This window comes from Ascidia mentula, chromosome 8, assembly GCF_947561715.1.
Source record: "Ascidia mentula chromosome 8, kaAscMent1.1, whole genome shotgun sequence".
NCBI lineage: Eukaryota > Metazoa > Chordata > Ascidiacea > Phlebobranchia > Ascidiidae > Ascidia > Ascidia mentula.
In genome coordinates, this window is record NC_138573.1 from 8,721,718 (window position 1) to 8,737,390 (window position 15,673).

At 39.7% G+C, this 15,673-nt stretch overlaps 3 protein-coding genes across 3 annotated transcripts; 1 reads left to right on the forward strand and 2 right to left on the reverse strand.

Moving 5' to 3' along the window:
- Window positions 1-272: 272 nt before the first annotated feature.
- LOC145910709 (4-galactosyl-N-acetylglucosaminide 3-alpha-L-fucosyltransferase FUT6-like) lies at window positions 273-3,562 on the forward strand. Its single transcript, XM_082997904.1, has 3 exons — window positions 273-823; window positions 1,522-1,825; window positions 2,196-3,562. The coding sequence occupies exons 1-3, from the start codon at window positions 381-383 to the stop codon at window positions 2,733-2,735; spliced, it is 1,287 nt and encodes a 428-aa protein (XP_082854030.1). The 5' UTR covers window positions 273-380; the 3' UTR covers window positions 2,736-3,562.
- A 1,293-nt stretch (window positions 3,563-4,855) lies between these two features.
- LOC145911790 (serine/threonine-protein kinase mos-like) lies at window positions 4,856-7,392 on the reverse strand. The gene is made up of 9 exons (XM_082999228.1): window positions 7,030-7,392; window positions 6,460-6,868; window positions 6,217-6,299; window positions 6,043-6,143; window positions 5,851-5,940; window positions 5,605-5,755; window positions 5,360-5,496; window positions 5,080-5,300; window positions 4,856-4,993 (listed from the first exon to the last, which is right to left on the reverse strand). Exons 1-9 carry the CDS (start codon window positions 7,390-7,392, stop codon window positions 4,863-4,865), a joined length of 1,686 nt encoding a protein of 561 aa, XP_082855354.1. The 3' UTR covers window positions 4,856-4,862.
- Window positions 7,393-8,383: 991 nt separating this feature from the next.
- Window positions 8,384-14,379, reverse strand: LOC145911867 (orexin/Hypocretin receptor type 1-like). The gene is made up of 10 exons (XM_082999309.1): window positions 14,151-14,379; window positions 12,632-12,810; window positions 11,818-12,067; window positions 11,478-11,593; window positions 10,818-10,937; window positions 10,387-10,447; window positions 10,152-10,264; window positions 9,375-9,481; window positions 8,847-8,965; window positions 8,384-8,541 (listed from the first exon to the last, which is right to left on the reverse strand). Exons 1-10 carry the CDS (start codon window positions 14,377-14,379, stop codon window positions 8,384-8,386), a joined length of 1,452 nt encoding a protein of 483 aa, XP_082855435.1.
- Between the last annotated feature and the right edge of the window lie 1,294 nt (window positions 14,380-15,673).

A 15,673-nucleotide genomic window follows, 5' to 3' on the forward strand; every position in this document is an offset into this window, starting at 1 on the left:
TTTGGGCATGCCTTGCCTTTGGGAGTTAACAACAGAAGCGAATCACGCAGTCTCGCCAGCAGCAGAGCAGCTAGCATAGTGTGCCACGACACCAGCAACCTATTTCTGGCGCTGGTGTCGGGTGGCCTTTTTCGTTTAGTGCTTCCTTTTGTTTTCTTCCGTGAGCCCGGACAGAACAGTTTGTCTATTGTCTTAATGTATGAGGTGGTTTGTTATATGCTAGAAAATTTTGTGTGCTACCAGTATTAAGATCCCAACCTTCGAGAGATTGTAATATATCTTGTTTATTTCTAGGGTAATGTTAGCCTTGAAACGTAGGATGTAGCACTTTAGTAAAAAGAAAAAGTGTCATACTAGGAGGTTGTCAGCAAATTACTGTCATGAAACGCAAGCTCGCGCGGCTGGTATCTCGGCTGCTCGTAGCTGCTGTATTTGTAGCCGGACTGCTGTTTTTGCACAAACATGCTCTCAGTAGCAAAGTGACAGAGAGGTTACAACCTAACTTGGAAGTCGCGTTAGAACAACCTGTCATGAGGTCACCAAACATAATGCCATCTTCAACAACCCTCAAGAATCCATCACCGCGTTGGCCGGCGAACAACTTTACGTTTGATGAATCGGACATGGTAGATGAGCACGGCAACCCATACACGATAGTAATATGGAAAAACATTAACGGCAAGCCGGGGTACTTGGCCAACCCATCCGAATGCTTGGGTAACGTGAGCTGCGACGTCACCTATGACAAATCTAACATGGACAAGATACATGCAGTCGTGTTTCCCTTTGACGGCTTGTCAACAACAGGGTTACCCGCAACCAGGTAATTAACAATCGACAAACTGCTTTTTCTGAAACTGTGTTTGTTCAAGCGTGTTGCGTTAAAGGCAGCTAGGCATTACCTTCCTCTCACAACAACGCACAGCATAACTGAACCGTGGCTTCGTGTTGTTCCCTTAAACATTATGTACCTAGCATTTACCAAACTACACGTTATACTTGGGGGTTTTGTTGGGTAGCTTAGGAAAGCCACTTATTTATTACAATTGCAACAAATTATTGATGTATTTTCTGTTCAAAACTAATGTGAATTTTGTCATTTTTTGTGATAAAACTAATGTTGTATGATACGAAATGTTGCCTGGGCAGAGAATTAAATGTTTCCATTCGCACGTAATCACGGAAGTTGTTTGAGACTATTTGCGGACAAACAGCATTGCCTGCTTCTCGTAAGTTTAATGCAAGGTTTCAAATTGTAAAGCATTTGAGCTGTAGGGACTCTGCAGTTTGCCCCGCATCATGCCAAGAACACCAACATGGCAGTAAAAACGGTCCAGCAGTTGAATACTGCTGACTTGTTACGTATTTACGTTGTTTTTGCTCCTTTTCACGTTCCGCAGCATCATGAATTAAAAATTAGATCGAACTACAACAGCTTATCAGATTTACTAGCTTGTATATGCATTGCACAACGCTATCTTCAGCCAAAAAAGTGTTGTTATGCATCTTGATATTTCCCAGACACCCGTGGCAGCTTTATGCTTGGTGGAGTTTGGAAAGTCCTCTGCACAGCGGCGGTGGCGGCGTCGCTTCGTGGAAAAATTACTTTAATCTAACGTTTCACTACCGAACGGACGCGGACGTGTACGCACCTTATGGTAGCATCAACCTGATTTTACGCGAATTGGCCAAAACTGGAGAGGTGGAATTAGACGATTTGCTTGCTCGAAAACGGGATTCGGACAAGATGGCCGCCTGGGCTGTTAGCAATTGCTACGCACCTCGAATGAATTTTGCCAAAAGCTTGATGGATGCAGGCCTCAAGGTGCGTTTGTGGTGATTTTATCGTCAATGTTGTCAGTTTTTTTGTGTGTTTTTGGACAAGATGCAGAAATATTTGTGAGAATGTCCAGATTGTCACATCAAGAATATATATATATGTACTCTACAACCCCAATTTTTTATTGTACATTTCATAAGAGGCCAGTTACTGCCCACATGATAAGACACGCAACAGCAAAATATTCCTTTCAGTAAAAGGATGTTCAGTCAGTATTTATAAGATTGTGTATATAGCTATGATCATAACAACAACAACTGTAATTTTTCAAATGTATGGGCCAAGTACATGGTTGGCTGTTTTAAGCAACAATGATTTAGAATGTTGTCACGCTATAATAATTTATTAACCCCAGGTTGACACGTTTGGCGGCTGTTTCGGTGGCAAGGAGTTGGCCGGTGGACGATATTCCCCCAAATTTTATGAAGCGCTCGGCAAATACAAGTTTTATTTCTCCTTTGAAAACTCAATCGGATGCAAAGATTACTTCACCGAAAAATTCTGGTTTAATGGACTTCGTTCGGGAGCCGTTCCTATTGTGTGGGGTCCGCGCAAAGAAGATGTTTTGAAAGTGGCGCCCACCAAGTCATTTATTCACAGCAGCGACTTTGAATCTCCAGCAAAGCTAGTGGAGCACTTAAATTACCTTGCCTCCAATGAAACAGCATATGCGGAATACTTGCATTGGCGAACGTGGGTTAAGCACCCGGAACGCATCGAAACGCGACTGCGCATGGAAAACCGAGAAAACGACTTGCGCAGCTTTTGTAAGCTCTGCAGTCTCGTGCAGTTAAGCGGCAGAGCGAGGAAGATGGGGCGAGAGCCGACACGCAAACTCGTATCGTCGATCAGTGAAGCGTGGCAGGGCGCTGAAAATGGGCATTGCCACAACTGATAACGTGCCGTCTGTTTTGTCTACTTGGTACAATATGAAGCGTCCGTGTAGAGAATATTTTTACAAGAAAAATGTTTACTTCTTTTGCCATGTCTCTCACTAGCACAACACAAATTTCTTTCGTTGCCTTAAACTGAAGTTTTTCATTTTGCTTCGTTTTCTTGTTGTAAAATGTTACTTTCCAAATTCCCCATCAACACTTACTGGAAACCTTACTCGGATTCATGTTTAAGTTATTTTATTGATTGTGCACAAATTGAGCCTTGTGAGTGGCGAGGTACGACACAACACTGGCTTAAACACAACACATATGGAAATGGATAAGGTTGTGGATTGAATTAGTTGCTTTTTCATGTGTTGATTATGATGAAGTCGCATTTCACAACCACACGTCTCCTCATACCATTTTTGCGACGTTGTTGTACATTTTGTGCATAAACACATTTATATCAACCATAATCCCATCACATTGCATGAACAATGCTACAGACAAACGAACTACTGAAAAACGTCCCCTTGCAGTATTCAATTTCCGCCAATAGTGCTGTGGGCGTTTATGATTGTATTGGCGGTTAACGGAGCATATTTGTCTGTTTGCATGTTTACTGCGTTATAATTTAGGGCTTGCCATCCTTATCTGGTAAATACCTTCGATTCCCAAAAATGTTTTTTATCACCTTCGATGATGCTGTGCCTTATTTGTCGTTGTTTTTTGTCGGTTCCACCTGAGCTTTAAAATTGAATTAAGCTGCTATGCACCTGGTTGTACTTTGCCTTTATTTTGTTTGTTATTTTGGTTGCCTCGTAAATACAGGTGGTACACCTTACACGTTACGCTTGTCATCTCACAAGCTGTTTCCTGCTGTGTCACGTGATGGCGTATAACAGTAGTGTGCATTGTATACCACGTGGCTTGGTGGCTGCACACACACACACACACACTGCGGAAGTGACATCGCCGCTGACAGCGTTTCTGTACTGCTGGGCATTGTGTAGATAATCAAAAAGCATATCAGGCGCTGACAATTGATTTTTGCGTTTTAGGTATTTGGTTCAACGGAAATCGCGGCTGTGGTTGGTGTGGGGAGCATACAGACTGCTCGCAAATATCGAGCGCGTGAAACCAGACCAATGACGCATTTTATTGATAGAGACATGTAAAGCCCGAGCACACAATTCACAGTTCCTTGAAAATTTGAATACACTCCACTATATTTGGAACACTTTTTACGGATCTACTCAAAATTCTGAGAATAAAGAGACTGGCCAATACCGATAAAAACATCAATACGTTTTATTTATATAAAACCTTTCGGCAAGTGCTTATGCCACCATTACTTGCCGAAACGTTTCTCTTTATTCTGCGCAACAAACTACGGTAAAAAAACTGAAGGAGACAAAGTATTCAGTTTACTGGGACAGAAAGCACGTTTCGTTCACAGAGCTGCGCCGCACATACCGAGACAGACAACATTGCCGCTATTTCGGCTATATTGTCCAACAATCCTTTCTAATTAACAGTAAAGCAACAAGTCTTGCGTGGTTGCCTTTGAATGGTAAGCGCTAAACTCCAATGAATGGTGTCTGGGGGTTGGTGGCCGCGGATTGCTGGTTAGCTTTGGCTAATTGGTTTTGTGTTCAATCGGCTCTTATTTTTGGACCGACTTAAACTTGAATATGATTAATTGCTTATGCGTACAAAAGTGAAAGTGGGGACCATGCGAACAACAAACTGTACTTGTAAAAACTTGTTTGTACATAATTTTTGTTTAAAGACCTGGCTATATTTGAACTGCTGATTTGGACAAGGATCCGTGTTTTCTTAGTTGTAATCTTAACAAGATTTCGTAGGAGTTCCAAAAACTCCCAACCCAAGATCACATTGTTTTGGCACAAATCGGGCTCTCAAAATGCTCAGACGCTTTGCCTTGCAACTTCAAACGATCCATGTAGTCGTTTTTTAGATTTTCAAAAGGAAATACCAGAAACCAACGAAACGAAAGAAGAACAATACATAAACAAACGAGACGCTAAACAAACAAAATCAACGTATTTATTCACACGTAACACTAAAAATTTGTCCAGAAGGGAATGTCTGAGAATGAAAAATTCAAATTGAGTGCACAGTTATGCGATTAGTCGTTTTATATCCGCCAAAGCGTCCTCAGCGGGTGGTCTCAGATCTGGATCAGCGTTCCAACACGACGTAACCAAGTCGAAATAACTCCTTTCTTCGGACGTCCCGCCTCTCACGGCCTCTAAATAACATATTGTTCTATGCGGTTACAGCAAAAAGTCCAGTAAAACGATCTCAACCGTCCAATTAAAAAGTGCTTATAGTAACCTGATGGTGATTCGATGCTGAACTGGGGAATCTTAGGCCTGGCGCCGAATGCCACGACGGCGAACACCGTTGCGTGATTGTGTTGTCCAGCATACGGCAGCACCCGACTCCACAATTGCCAGGCCGTTATACTAAATGAATAGATATCCGCCTTCGAACAAGGCATCAGGCCACGTAGTAATTCCGGGGCTCGATAAATAAACGTTCCCATAAGCTGAGATCTTGGTAAGCGAGGAATAAAAAAATTATATTTTTTCGTGTAACAACAAAACCGACGTACGATGATCTTGCTGATTCGTTGGATGACTTGGACGAAGAAGGAGCTGAAAGCATGGTAGAGTTGCTCATCAGTGACTCGGAACATCCAGTAATGTTGCAATTGGTGTCACGTAAGCTTTTATTGACCTGCATAAATAGCTACATAATATTGGGCACTACTGTCACTGTCAGGAAAATCCCAACCCATCATCACTGCATGGTAAATCTGACAAAAGACTGGTATGGGCAACTTACCAATTTCGCGACATCACTCGATGTAATTTGAAGGCAAGAACCGAAGTCGCACAGTTTGCAGATGTCATCTTTTGTTACAATGACGTTACTTGGTTTAAGGTCAAGATGCACGAGATACTTTCCGTGCAAATAGACCAGAGCCTTAAGAATATCGGCCGCAAATCTAAAGTAGTAGTTTTCGTTACATGGACATCTAAAGCGTATTTTTGTTACTCTTGAAAAAATGTAACAAACCACACGTATATACAATACATTAACCTGTAACGTCTATTAGGGCTGATTGGCTCGTTACAATCGTTGATCAGCTGTGAAAGATTTTTGTTCCCAGCATGTTCCATCACAATGTAGCTGTTCAGTGATATTTAGAAACATACCGAAAGTTATAATGCATATTATCAAATGGATTTCTACATTTTATAGTGGTTGAGCTCATGCTTAAGTGTATGTTACCAGTAGCTACGAGTGCTGTTTGACGGAGAAGGCGTCGGCTGAACAACAACGAGGGTCCGTACAATGTTTTCATGGCGCAACCGAAGCCCATTCATTTCACCCTATTGATAAGCACACCGTGACATCTCGATGAGCAAAAGTTTCTCCTTAACTATAGTCTGATGAGATACTGACTTGCAATGTCTCGAGAACCGCTTGACGTGATTTGAAAGCATTTTCAATCTTCTTTATCGCCACCTTTTCCCCGCGATAACGACCTAAAAATAAACCCCAATCAGAGTTTTATCCACGTCACGCTTTAGTGCGTGAAGTACTAAATAAACGAAAAGCGACAAGTTAAGTTCTATATGTGCAAGGCAGATTAAGTGTCGCAAATCAGATTAAATAAAAAAAAGTTGTTTCATACTGTATTTCCACCTTCAAACACTCTTCCAAATCCACCACGACCAAGTTGTTCGGCGGTGATAAGTTCCGACTCGTCATCTTCCCAGAAGTAGAATTTACCGGATGGACATTGCTCCATCGCCTCCTGGAGGCGCTTTGTGTGCCTCAAACTGGTCGTAACACCATATCCGAAGTTACGCTTCCACTGGAATTGACATGGTGGCGAAGTCGAGCGTCCAACACTGGAAAAACTGGCCAAAGACACTGGACTTTGTGATGACCAGGACACAGAGCTCGGGCTCAGGGCGACGCCTGACAGACGCAAAATCTGGGACCTGTTATGTCTCCCGTGATTTGGGGTAGAGGCTGGTGCAACGGAAGCACTGAACACGCTGCACTTCTTTGTGTGTTCGGTTTTGGATTGGTTTATGGTATCGTGCCCCTGTGTTATTGAAATATTAATGAATAAATTTTTGTAGGTTACCAAATGTACGATATGTTATTCAAGCTTTCGAATTCAACAAGGAATTTCCCCCTTGTCTCATAAATAGAAAAGACTAATAAATTTATTGCATGCAGGCTACACTATATCAAAAAAATTACCTTGTTTCTGCGATGACGCTCGGGCAGGTCGCTAATTCCAAAGTGTCTCTTGCGAGACACATTCGGCAAAAAAGAATACCGACTTGCACTACCGGGCTGTTGGACCACATCTGAGGCAAGATCCACTTCACTTCCAACAAAACTCCATTGATCTGAAACGCTACATTTTGTGCGACTCGTATTATACAGGCGTTTGTTGCCAATTTTTGGCGTCGATCTTGCTGTAGGAGAGTTCGACACTCCTGGAGCGAATCTGTGAATTGCCTCAGCCGTTGTGGGAGGAATTTCGACGCTCCTGGGACTGAGGGGCCTCGGAGAAAACAGTTTAGAAAACTTTCGAAGCTTGGTGACAGGCGATGACATCACAAACACCTTTTCTCTTTTCTTTATTGACAACGGCACACCGTTTACTTAATCTCGTTACACTATTCATAGAAACAACTTCCTGAAATATTTTTAACCTAAAATCGTTATTTTTATATGAGGCACTGCCTTTAAACATGTGTGTAATGCCCGTGAAACCTGAAAATTACTCTATAGTTTTAAAAATAACTCATTCTCTACTGTGCTTCTATTCACGACTAGCGTAAAGTGCAGCTGCTTTGTAGGTATAAGAAACTGAACAACTCACTTGTGATGAGACTGCAGTGAACGATCAACCTGTTATCTTCCTTAACACCTGCCGACCCGACAGAACCAAAAGCACTTTGGGAACAGCTGTAGGGAAACGAGATAAAATCCAAAGGATCGAAATTTCGTGTTGTTGTTGATAGCGTTGATGATGCTGACATACAGAAGATTGGGCGAATCTATCTACTTGACCTTTTGGTGTTAATTAGGAATCTGGCCGTAAAATTATTCTGGCTACAAAATAAAACAACAACAATCAGCTTGTATTTAAAATTAAACTACAGTAAAACCACAGTTACTTTTACAAAACCACAGTAAAAAGTAATTTTACATTCTAAGGAAAAAAATAATAATCACATAAATATGTTGTAAAACGGTGTGACGGGTATTTTACTTCATGAAGCGAAAATTACAACTTGCTGAAGTGAAACTTGCAACTATGTTATACGATTAAATAGGGAATATGACATTGATCATGTAAAGTTGTCTGACATCACGAAATTTCATCTTGTTGCTAGTGGTAGGAACACAAAATTTTTAAGGAACAACAAGTCAAAAATTTTCCCATTGTATGTTGTGTCAAACGATGACATGCAAACTGTGTATATACATCAAACACGGTCGTGATTAGCCTCAACATGAGCAAAAACATCATTTTGTATTAAATAAATATTCAAATAAATACATTTTGCAATCAAAACTTGAACACTTAAACAGCATGTCACTAACGCCGAACGCTCAAACGGGATGGACTTGATATGCTCTGCAGCGACATCGAGCGGGTGTAGTTTCCGGTTACCGCCTGCTGAGTTCCTCGACTTTGACCATCCCGCGAAGATTGAAAACAACGGAAAGTGGAACGAAATTCTCTTCGAAACTGAGCTAAAAGCAAAAAAAATATGAGATACTGCAAAATGAAAAACTGCTTATTGCGAAAAACCGTATAAAATCGAATTACTCTGAGAAACGAAAATTGAGGTACAATATATAAAAGGATTTTTTTCAAAGTGTGTTCTATCAATCGTAATAAAAACTGTTTTTTCGTTAAGAAACTGCTATAACACCGCATGCGAAATTTCAATCAAACCACATTACCACATTTTTATACTTTTACACATTAATTGGTTTGCTCCAGTTTCCGTGAGGTTTTTTTTAAAAAGTTGAAATCGGTGTAAATTACCACTTACCACTGAAAAAGTTGTAAATGATCGGATTCAAGGCGCTGTTAAGGTACATAAGCAAATGCGCGACAGCGAAAACAAAGTACATCATTTCGCGTTGCACCGAAGTGAATCCACCGAAGGTTCTGTAAGGTAATAATGCCGAGTAAATGTCATGCACCGGATGGTCTCTGCTTTTGCATTAATCATTTGTCAATTGAGACACTGACAAAAGTTTCGTGTTTCGGATGAGCGACGTAACTAACGACGTTTAATGACGGTTTGTCTGTTGAGTAGAGTGCTGTTTGGGGTTGGATTGATTTCAAAACTGAATCATTTATGACTTTGGTTAAAATCGCAAAGAATTTTATTTCGAGCCTCTGTCACATTTTGGTGTACAGGAGCAAGTCATAAGTGATTTTCGTCAAACATTTCTAAAATAACACAGGCGAAATTCGCAGCCTCGTTTTTATTTTCAATAGCAACACATTTATTGTTTTGTTTTTGAAAACAAAAATACTATTAAGTTGTAAACAAAGAAAGGTTGTATCATACCTTCGCACTAGATCAAGAATCATAACAGGGGCGTAGCAAAGGCCAAAAACCACAATTAGCGCCACTTGCATCCGAGCACTTTTCTTCCTGGCACGGATAAGCATGACCTACACACACATCATATTCGTCACATAAAACTCATTAATCCCCTGGAGATGCCACAATATGCAGGTTGAATTATTGGATGTCGGTGTCGATATTATTGATTGTGCCAAAATTATATTATCAACTATTGGAAAAAGTTGTTTTAAAATCATGATTAAAATGTTTGTTTCAGACGTTTCGATGGTAACTGCAATTATTCTAAACATGAATTTCTTAGCAGTTACATGTGCTTGCTGCTTGTTTTGAAGATTTATTAAACCGTGAGTTATGTTCCTAAACTATTTGTGTTGTATTGTTCACGGATATATTGATAATATTCTGAGGCTGGTTTTCGTGTAAAGCAAGACCGCCATTGAGTCGATTGCCTTCTCTTACACAAAATCGAAGGCAGTTAATATAAATCGCTATATTAAATTTCACGTCTTCCTCGTAAATGCCATGACAGAGAACAAGTTCTGAACTGGTTGGACGAAAATCATTTTTCAGTCTTCTGATTTAAAATAAAATGCTCAGAAATAAACCGGATGGATTCTTTTCGCTTGATTTTGTTTCATTGTGACCTTGTCATCCACATGGTCGATGCAGGGCAAGCAAACAAATAAACAGGAATGCCAAAGATCCAACTGTTTTCCTGGGAAATAAAATAATTTCTATAATTAAGACTAAATATACCTTCGCCGAGCATTTGCGGCAAACGTATTTTGCAGATTTTGCCATTGTAATGCGTTTCCTGATTCGTCGGGTCATCGAAGAGGTTCTTGTTGTTTGAATGAATGGCTTTGTTCCTACGCACAACCGGGAATAACTTTTAATAATAAAGCATTTTGGCTTCTAGAATATAGAAGGTAACATCAGGGCGCTTAGTGCTTTTCATCAGTGATTTAGCTGATTAAAATTCGCGTTTTACCTTTCACAAACGATTGGACCCTGTCCTTGACTTCACTTGGATGAGATGAGTCGAGGTTGCTCTTTGAAATAAAAAGAGATGTAACCCAACTAATGTATTAGTGTAATGATTTTTCGGTTGTTCGGTTTGCTTCTTGATCAACCATAAGCACACTTACAACATGTAGCTTTTCTAACAGTGCTTTTTGGAAAGCCATAACGCACACATCATTATTGTAATTTGCCTTTCAGTTTCGTAATTCCTTTGCATAATTCTTAATGTAACTTATTGACACTTATTATGAATTATCGAAAAAATTATCGAGTAAATCGCACTTTGAACACCCCCATCTAAGTACGTTTGACCTAATTACGTCAACCAATGTTTCATGTTAGCCAAAACTTGATATTGATCCAATTAAAAGTCGTTGCAATCATTAATAATCTCGTTACTGTGGGGTGTGAACGCAGCCACTTGCATACCGTGTTCGTGTTGGAAGACTGGTTTGGACGATTTTGATCAACCTCGCAACATCTACAGCTGGAGCGACCAGTCAGAGAAAAACCGGGAATCTAAAATACGTGATGGTTGGAGTAAGAACAGCAAATTTTGTGGACTTTTGAAATCCTTTACTGAAACATAGCGCTAAACAAAGTACAAAAAGCGTTGCATGTTTTCATTTGACAAATTCATGTTGGATGATAAACTCATGGCCTATTTTCAGTTTTCGATAAACTCATGGCCGTCGTGAATGAGAATCTTTTCGTCAAATATACGAAAAATGAACCACAACGTGGTGCTTGACTTTGTAGTTGATCAACCGTGTCACTGACGAAAAATCAATAAAAGCGAAACACGACGTGAAATTAGTGGCGCTGGAAGGATTTACGACATCATTATGTATGCAGATGGGAGAGAAATACCAGTTTTGCATGCTTCCAGTTCTCGAATACGCCTTTTTGGTTTATTCACTTATACGCATGCAAGGCTAACACATGAGCAAATTGGTTCGTTAACATGGTGAATACAAACAAAAGTATTTTATAAATATCAAAAATGCCTGATTTTTTTGTATTATGCGCAGTTTAACATTTAATTTGGCTGAAACAAACCTCTTTTCTGGAAAGTTCCTTGAAAACTTTTGTGTACGTCACACCGAGTACGAAAAGCGGCAGAGCGTATCCGACCGTGACGTAGTAGGTATGAAAGGCTGCCTGATACGTAAATGCTGCAACCAAAAATCACATCGTTACTTGTACTTATTCTAAAAAAAAACTGTGATTATTTCGATGTATACATGTGCAGGATTGGCCACATTTGTTGCAATGATAAAGACATGTCATGATTTTTTTGCGGACAGTAAATCCACTTCTTTTATCTTTACATGGTTTGGTAATATACAGCAGTCACATTAGCAATAACCTCCAATATGTGTGAAAATATTTTTTTTACTTGGCCAGTGTTCCCCGCAGGACATCAACATTGAGAGTTCTTGAAATCCCTCAAAATCAGCGGTCAACTTATTGAAGAAAGCCATCGGACAGAGGGAGGAGAGACTAAAGAGCCAAATTCCCGCCATTACCAACCCAGCTGCACGGGATGATTTGTGGAAAGTTCCACATCGCAGAGGATGGCATACAACAAACCAACGATTTACAGCAATGGCGCCCAGAGTTAGCGAGGAGACCAGAGTAACGGTCATCTGAACATATGTTGAATAGTTAATCTTATAGCCTATGACCTTACGCGTGGACTAAACGTTATTACGTTAATGGAGAGATTTATTGGGAATCGGGTTTTCATTTATAACAACTTATAAATATGCAATCTTAAAAGGGTTAGCGATCCATCTCAATAACAACTTTCTTATTGGCGTATTAATGTCCTAAACCCTTATTAGCTTTATTGCGAGCAGATGATTCGTAATCTTGTTCAGATAATAATGATGTTGAAATCGTTAATATTTTGAATTTTTGTGTCCAAATGTAAACATTACCTGAATGCTTTCCGACTTGTATGCACATTATCGGAACTGCCCAAAATCAAAACCAAATTATTCTTTGATGGAAACAATTGAAAAAAAATCAGTTATCGCGGTTGCCCCGTAAGCAATGCATTAAAATCAGATATCGCTTACAAAGCCGACGTCCAGAAATCCTCACTTTACTTTAAAATTAAATTGAATTGCGGAATCACAACCCACGTGCAGTTTCTCGACGAAATGCTGCATGTTTCCAATGTTTCCCGAACTTAAGTGTTTTCTCACCTGAAGAAACGGAACCAACTTGCAAAGAAATCTTCCCATAAGCCAAGACTCGAGGAAATCGACCATCATGGTGGGTGGAAGGCAGATAAGCGTCACCAGTACATCGGCGAGAGCCAAGTTGAACATGAAGTAATTCACAGTTGTGTGCAAATGCTTTCGCCGGAGGATATACGCCAACACTGCGCAAAGCACTTATAAATCTTTCGTTGAGCCCCGACTTTACGATATAACTTCGTTTAACACCTTTTCCTGTCGTTATGGTTGAGCCCTTGGTTGTAACCATTAAATACATGCCAGTCTTAAATGGTGAGTGGATAATTTAGAAAGCATACCTATGTGATTCCATCAATACCATAAATGCCGCTTCTTATTATACAGCACATACAAATCCATTTTAGTACCATGTAACGCTTAATAGTCCGTGTTGATCAAGTAGTCTTCACATAAAGTAATCAATTATAGAATTTTTTAGCGCCATTGATTGAAAGTATGAAAAGTTCGAAAATTTTTGCTAAACATTGTTTGTTTTCTCGTAATTTCCACTCGAGTTAAAAATAAATAAACTTTTATATTTAATTAAAGTTTTGCAAAACGTAACAGCTATTTTTCGATTACACAGCAAGAAAAATCTCCTGTTAGAAATTGCTATCGGTATACCGTAAAAAGTTTTGTGTAAATTTGAACACCAATTTGTTTTGTTTTTTTAACTTTTTCAAGCAACCAATCACATAATTGCGAACTTTTCAATGCCAGGGAGAAACACTCTACTGTCAATCATCACAATCCAAACTATATACGAAAACTTGAGTTTCTGTAACAACGCCATAAACACGCAAGAACTCGCTGTGTCTTTGTGACGTTACTTTAATTGCAGTCGGTGGTTTGTTCGCTCGGCAATTTTCTGCGTCACTCGGTCATCTGCGTGCACTTATGTGTGACAACACCAAGCTAAGCCTGCTCCTGATGGTGGATTAAATACACGCGATTGCAGCCTTATGAAATAGCAGCTAAGGGCGTTAAAACCGTAATGTTGCCTATTCCATATAACCAAGAACCGCGTAACGATTTTTTGAGTTAATGACGTTTCAGGCTTTTTTAATTTTCAAGGTGCTTTGGTGGATCCTTCACTGGGACAGCAGCACTTTCGGGTCATTTGGTACCCCTGTTTTGTTTACAACTCTGCACACAGTAACCGTCTGGATCATTTGTGCAAATATCTACTTTTGCTTTTTTATTGATTGACCTTCTTTTGCCCACATACAATGTTTCATTCGCCGTCATTGTTTTAGGAGTTGTGTTCACTTAGCATGTACAATAATTAAAACAAAAATTCGTTAACCCTAAATTTTAACAGAAATTCACGTAACATGAAACTTTGTCATCAATATGCCGATGTGCTGATTGACACATAAAGGTTAACCTAGTTTTAAATGGTTTCAAATACTAAACCACCCAGTAGTCTTGAAGTCACGAGAAGCAACAACTTACAACAACAACAAAACCGCGTTTGCTGGCTTACCCAAAGTGTTCCCGACGATAGAAACGACGAACACAATCAGGTAGAGAGATATCACGAACCACTCGACAGGGCTCGGTCTCAGATAATGTTCCCAGATGTCGAAATCCTTTAGCGAATAGTCATAATCCAACAAGTTGCCACTCTCATTAAATGTGGAATCATTTAATATCCTTTCAATGTCTGCTGTAGGGCCATTGCTGTTTGGAGTAAAATTCGCACCGCTCTCCATTTGTCCCTTGACTAAAGACCGATACCTGCTGCTGCAATTCAGTCACCGCGTTATTTGGTCTGAGCATCGAAGCAGGACTGAGAGCGCTTCTAAACAGCCGGCGGTTGCAAGGATGACGCCAGCAGCAAGCATGCGAAGAACGCCGTCGTCGTCGGCGCTTAGCAACATTTCACGATGACCGGAAATATCGTCATAAACAGACTAAAGCAAAATTATGACGTAACTCGCAACACTTGTGAGGTTGTAAGACAAACATAAATTGTAACGTTACTTAAAGAAGTCCTTAAAGCTACTGATTCAAACGCTAATAACTGCTATGTCTTCAAAGTTATATTTTATACGGCTCTATGTCATGACAATCAAGGACTACAATTACATTTACAACATTCAACACTACAATATCCAACCAAACGAACCCGAATCAATTTTTTTAAACATGTTGTTTCCGGTCTGTATTGATTTTGTTCGATCGTCTCATTATTTCTCCCTACTTTTAATGGTTTGGATGTACGCACTTTCATTCTATAATCACGACGACAACGTAAAAGTTCAATATTTTTTACCGAACAAGATAACCTTGCAGCATAAATTCTTGAAAGCATTTCGTATTGACAATGATGGTGGATATGTCTGCTAATAAATTTCAAAGTAGTTACTTGGCTATATTGTTTGTCTCAAAGTCTTGAAAGATTTTTTTGTTTTAGCATGCCATCCAACGTATATGTACTTCAGAAGAGTATTTGACCACATTTGGACCAAACCATTTTAAAGACAACACCCATTACCTGAATTGTGTTAATATTGTGTTGGAAAAAACTTATTGGTGTACGATACATAATTCAATATCTTCCATATCGTTATCTTTATAGTACAAGGCAGTGCAAAATTTTATACTTGTTGGCCAGTGATGATCACGGTGGCGCTACTGCATGATTCATGTTATCATAAAAAAAAATTTATAGCTTATACAACAAAAGCGATTTAAGTAAACACGATTGATAAATTTGATTGTCTGTATATCTCTTTGTTGATGTGCGGAAAAAGTAAGTACCAAAGTACAACTTAGCATTGGTATTTACAATCTTCCAATTCCCTATCTTAACCTCTTTAGCGCGTTTAGCGTCCGACAAAAAAACACTTTTTTTAAATCTGTTTTTCCACCACACCGGGATTTGAACCCAGGATGTCCTGGGCACGAATCCCAATCAGGTTTTCTTTTCGGTATATGGGTCGGGCGCTTGACCAACGCTGCCAATCTCCCGCCCTTGATTCCGTGAAATATGCTGCTTACACT

Coding starts and splice junctions, on each gene's coding strand:
- LOC145910709 (XM_082997904.1), top strand. CDS start 381: ATGAAACGCAAGCTCGCGCGGCTGGTATCTCGGCTGCTCGTAGCTGCT. Junction 824..1,521: donor ACAGGGTTACCCGCAACCAG/GTAATTAACAAT, acceptor GATATTTCCCAG/ACACCCGTGGCAGCTTTATG. Junction 1,826..2,195: donor TGATGGATGCAGGCCTCAAG/GTGCGTTTGTGG, acceptor TATTAACCCCAG/GTTGACACGTTTGGCGGCTG.
- LOC145911790 (XM_082999228.1), bottom strand. CDS start 7,392: ATGTCATCGCCTGTCACCAAGCTTCGAAAGTTTTCTAAACTGTTTTCT. Junction 5,497..5,604: donor TTCAAATTACATCGAGTGAT/GTCGCGAAATTG, acceptor AATATTATGTAG/CTATTTATGCAGGTCAATAA. Junction 5,301..5,359: donor AACGAATCAGCAAGATCATC/GTACGTCGGTTT, acceptor TCGCTTACCAAG/ATCTCAGCTTATGGGAACGT.
- LOC145911867 (XM_082999309.1), bottom strand. CDS start 14,379: ATGGAGAGCGGTGCGAATTTTACTCCAAACAGCAATGGCCCTACAGCA. Junction 12,068..12,631: donor AGTTGGTTCCGTTTCTTCAG/GTGAGAAAACAC, acceptor ACATATGTTCAG/ATGACCGTTACTCTGGTCTC. Junction 10,448..10,817: donor GGCTGCGTTCACACCCCACA/GTAACGAGATTA, acceptor TTTATTTCAAAG/AGCAACCTCGACTCATCTCA.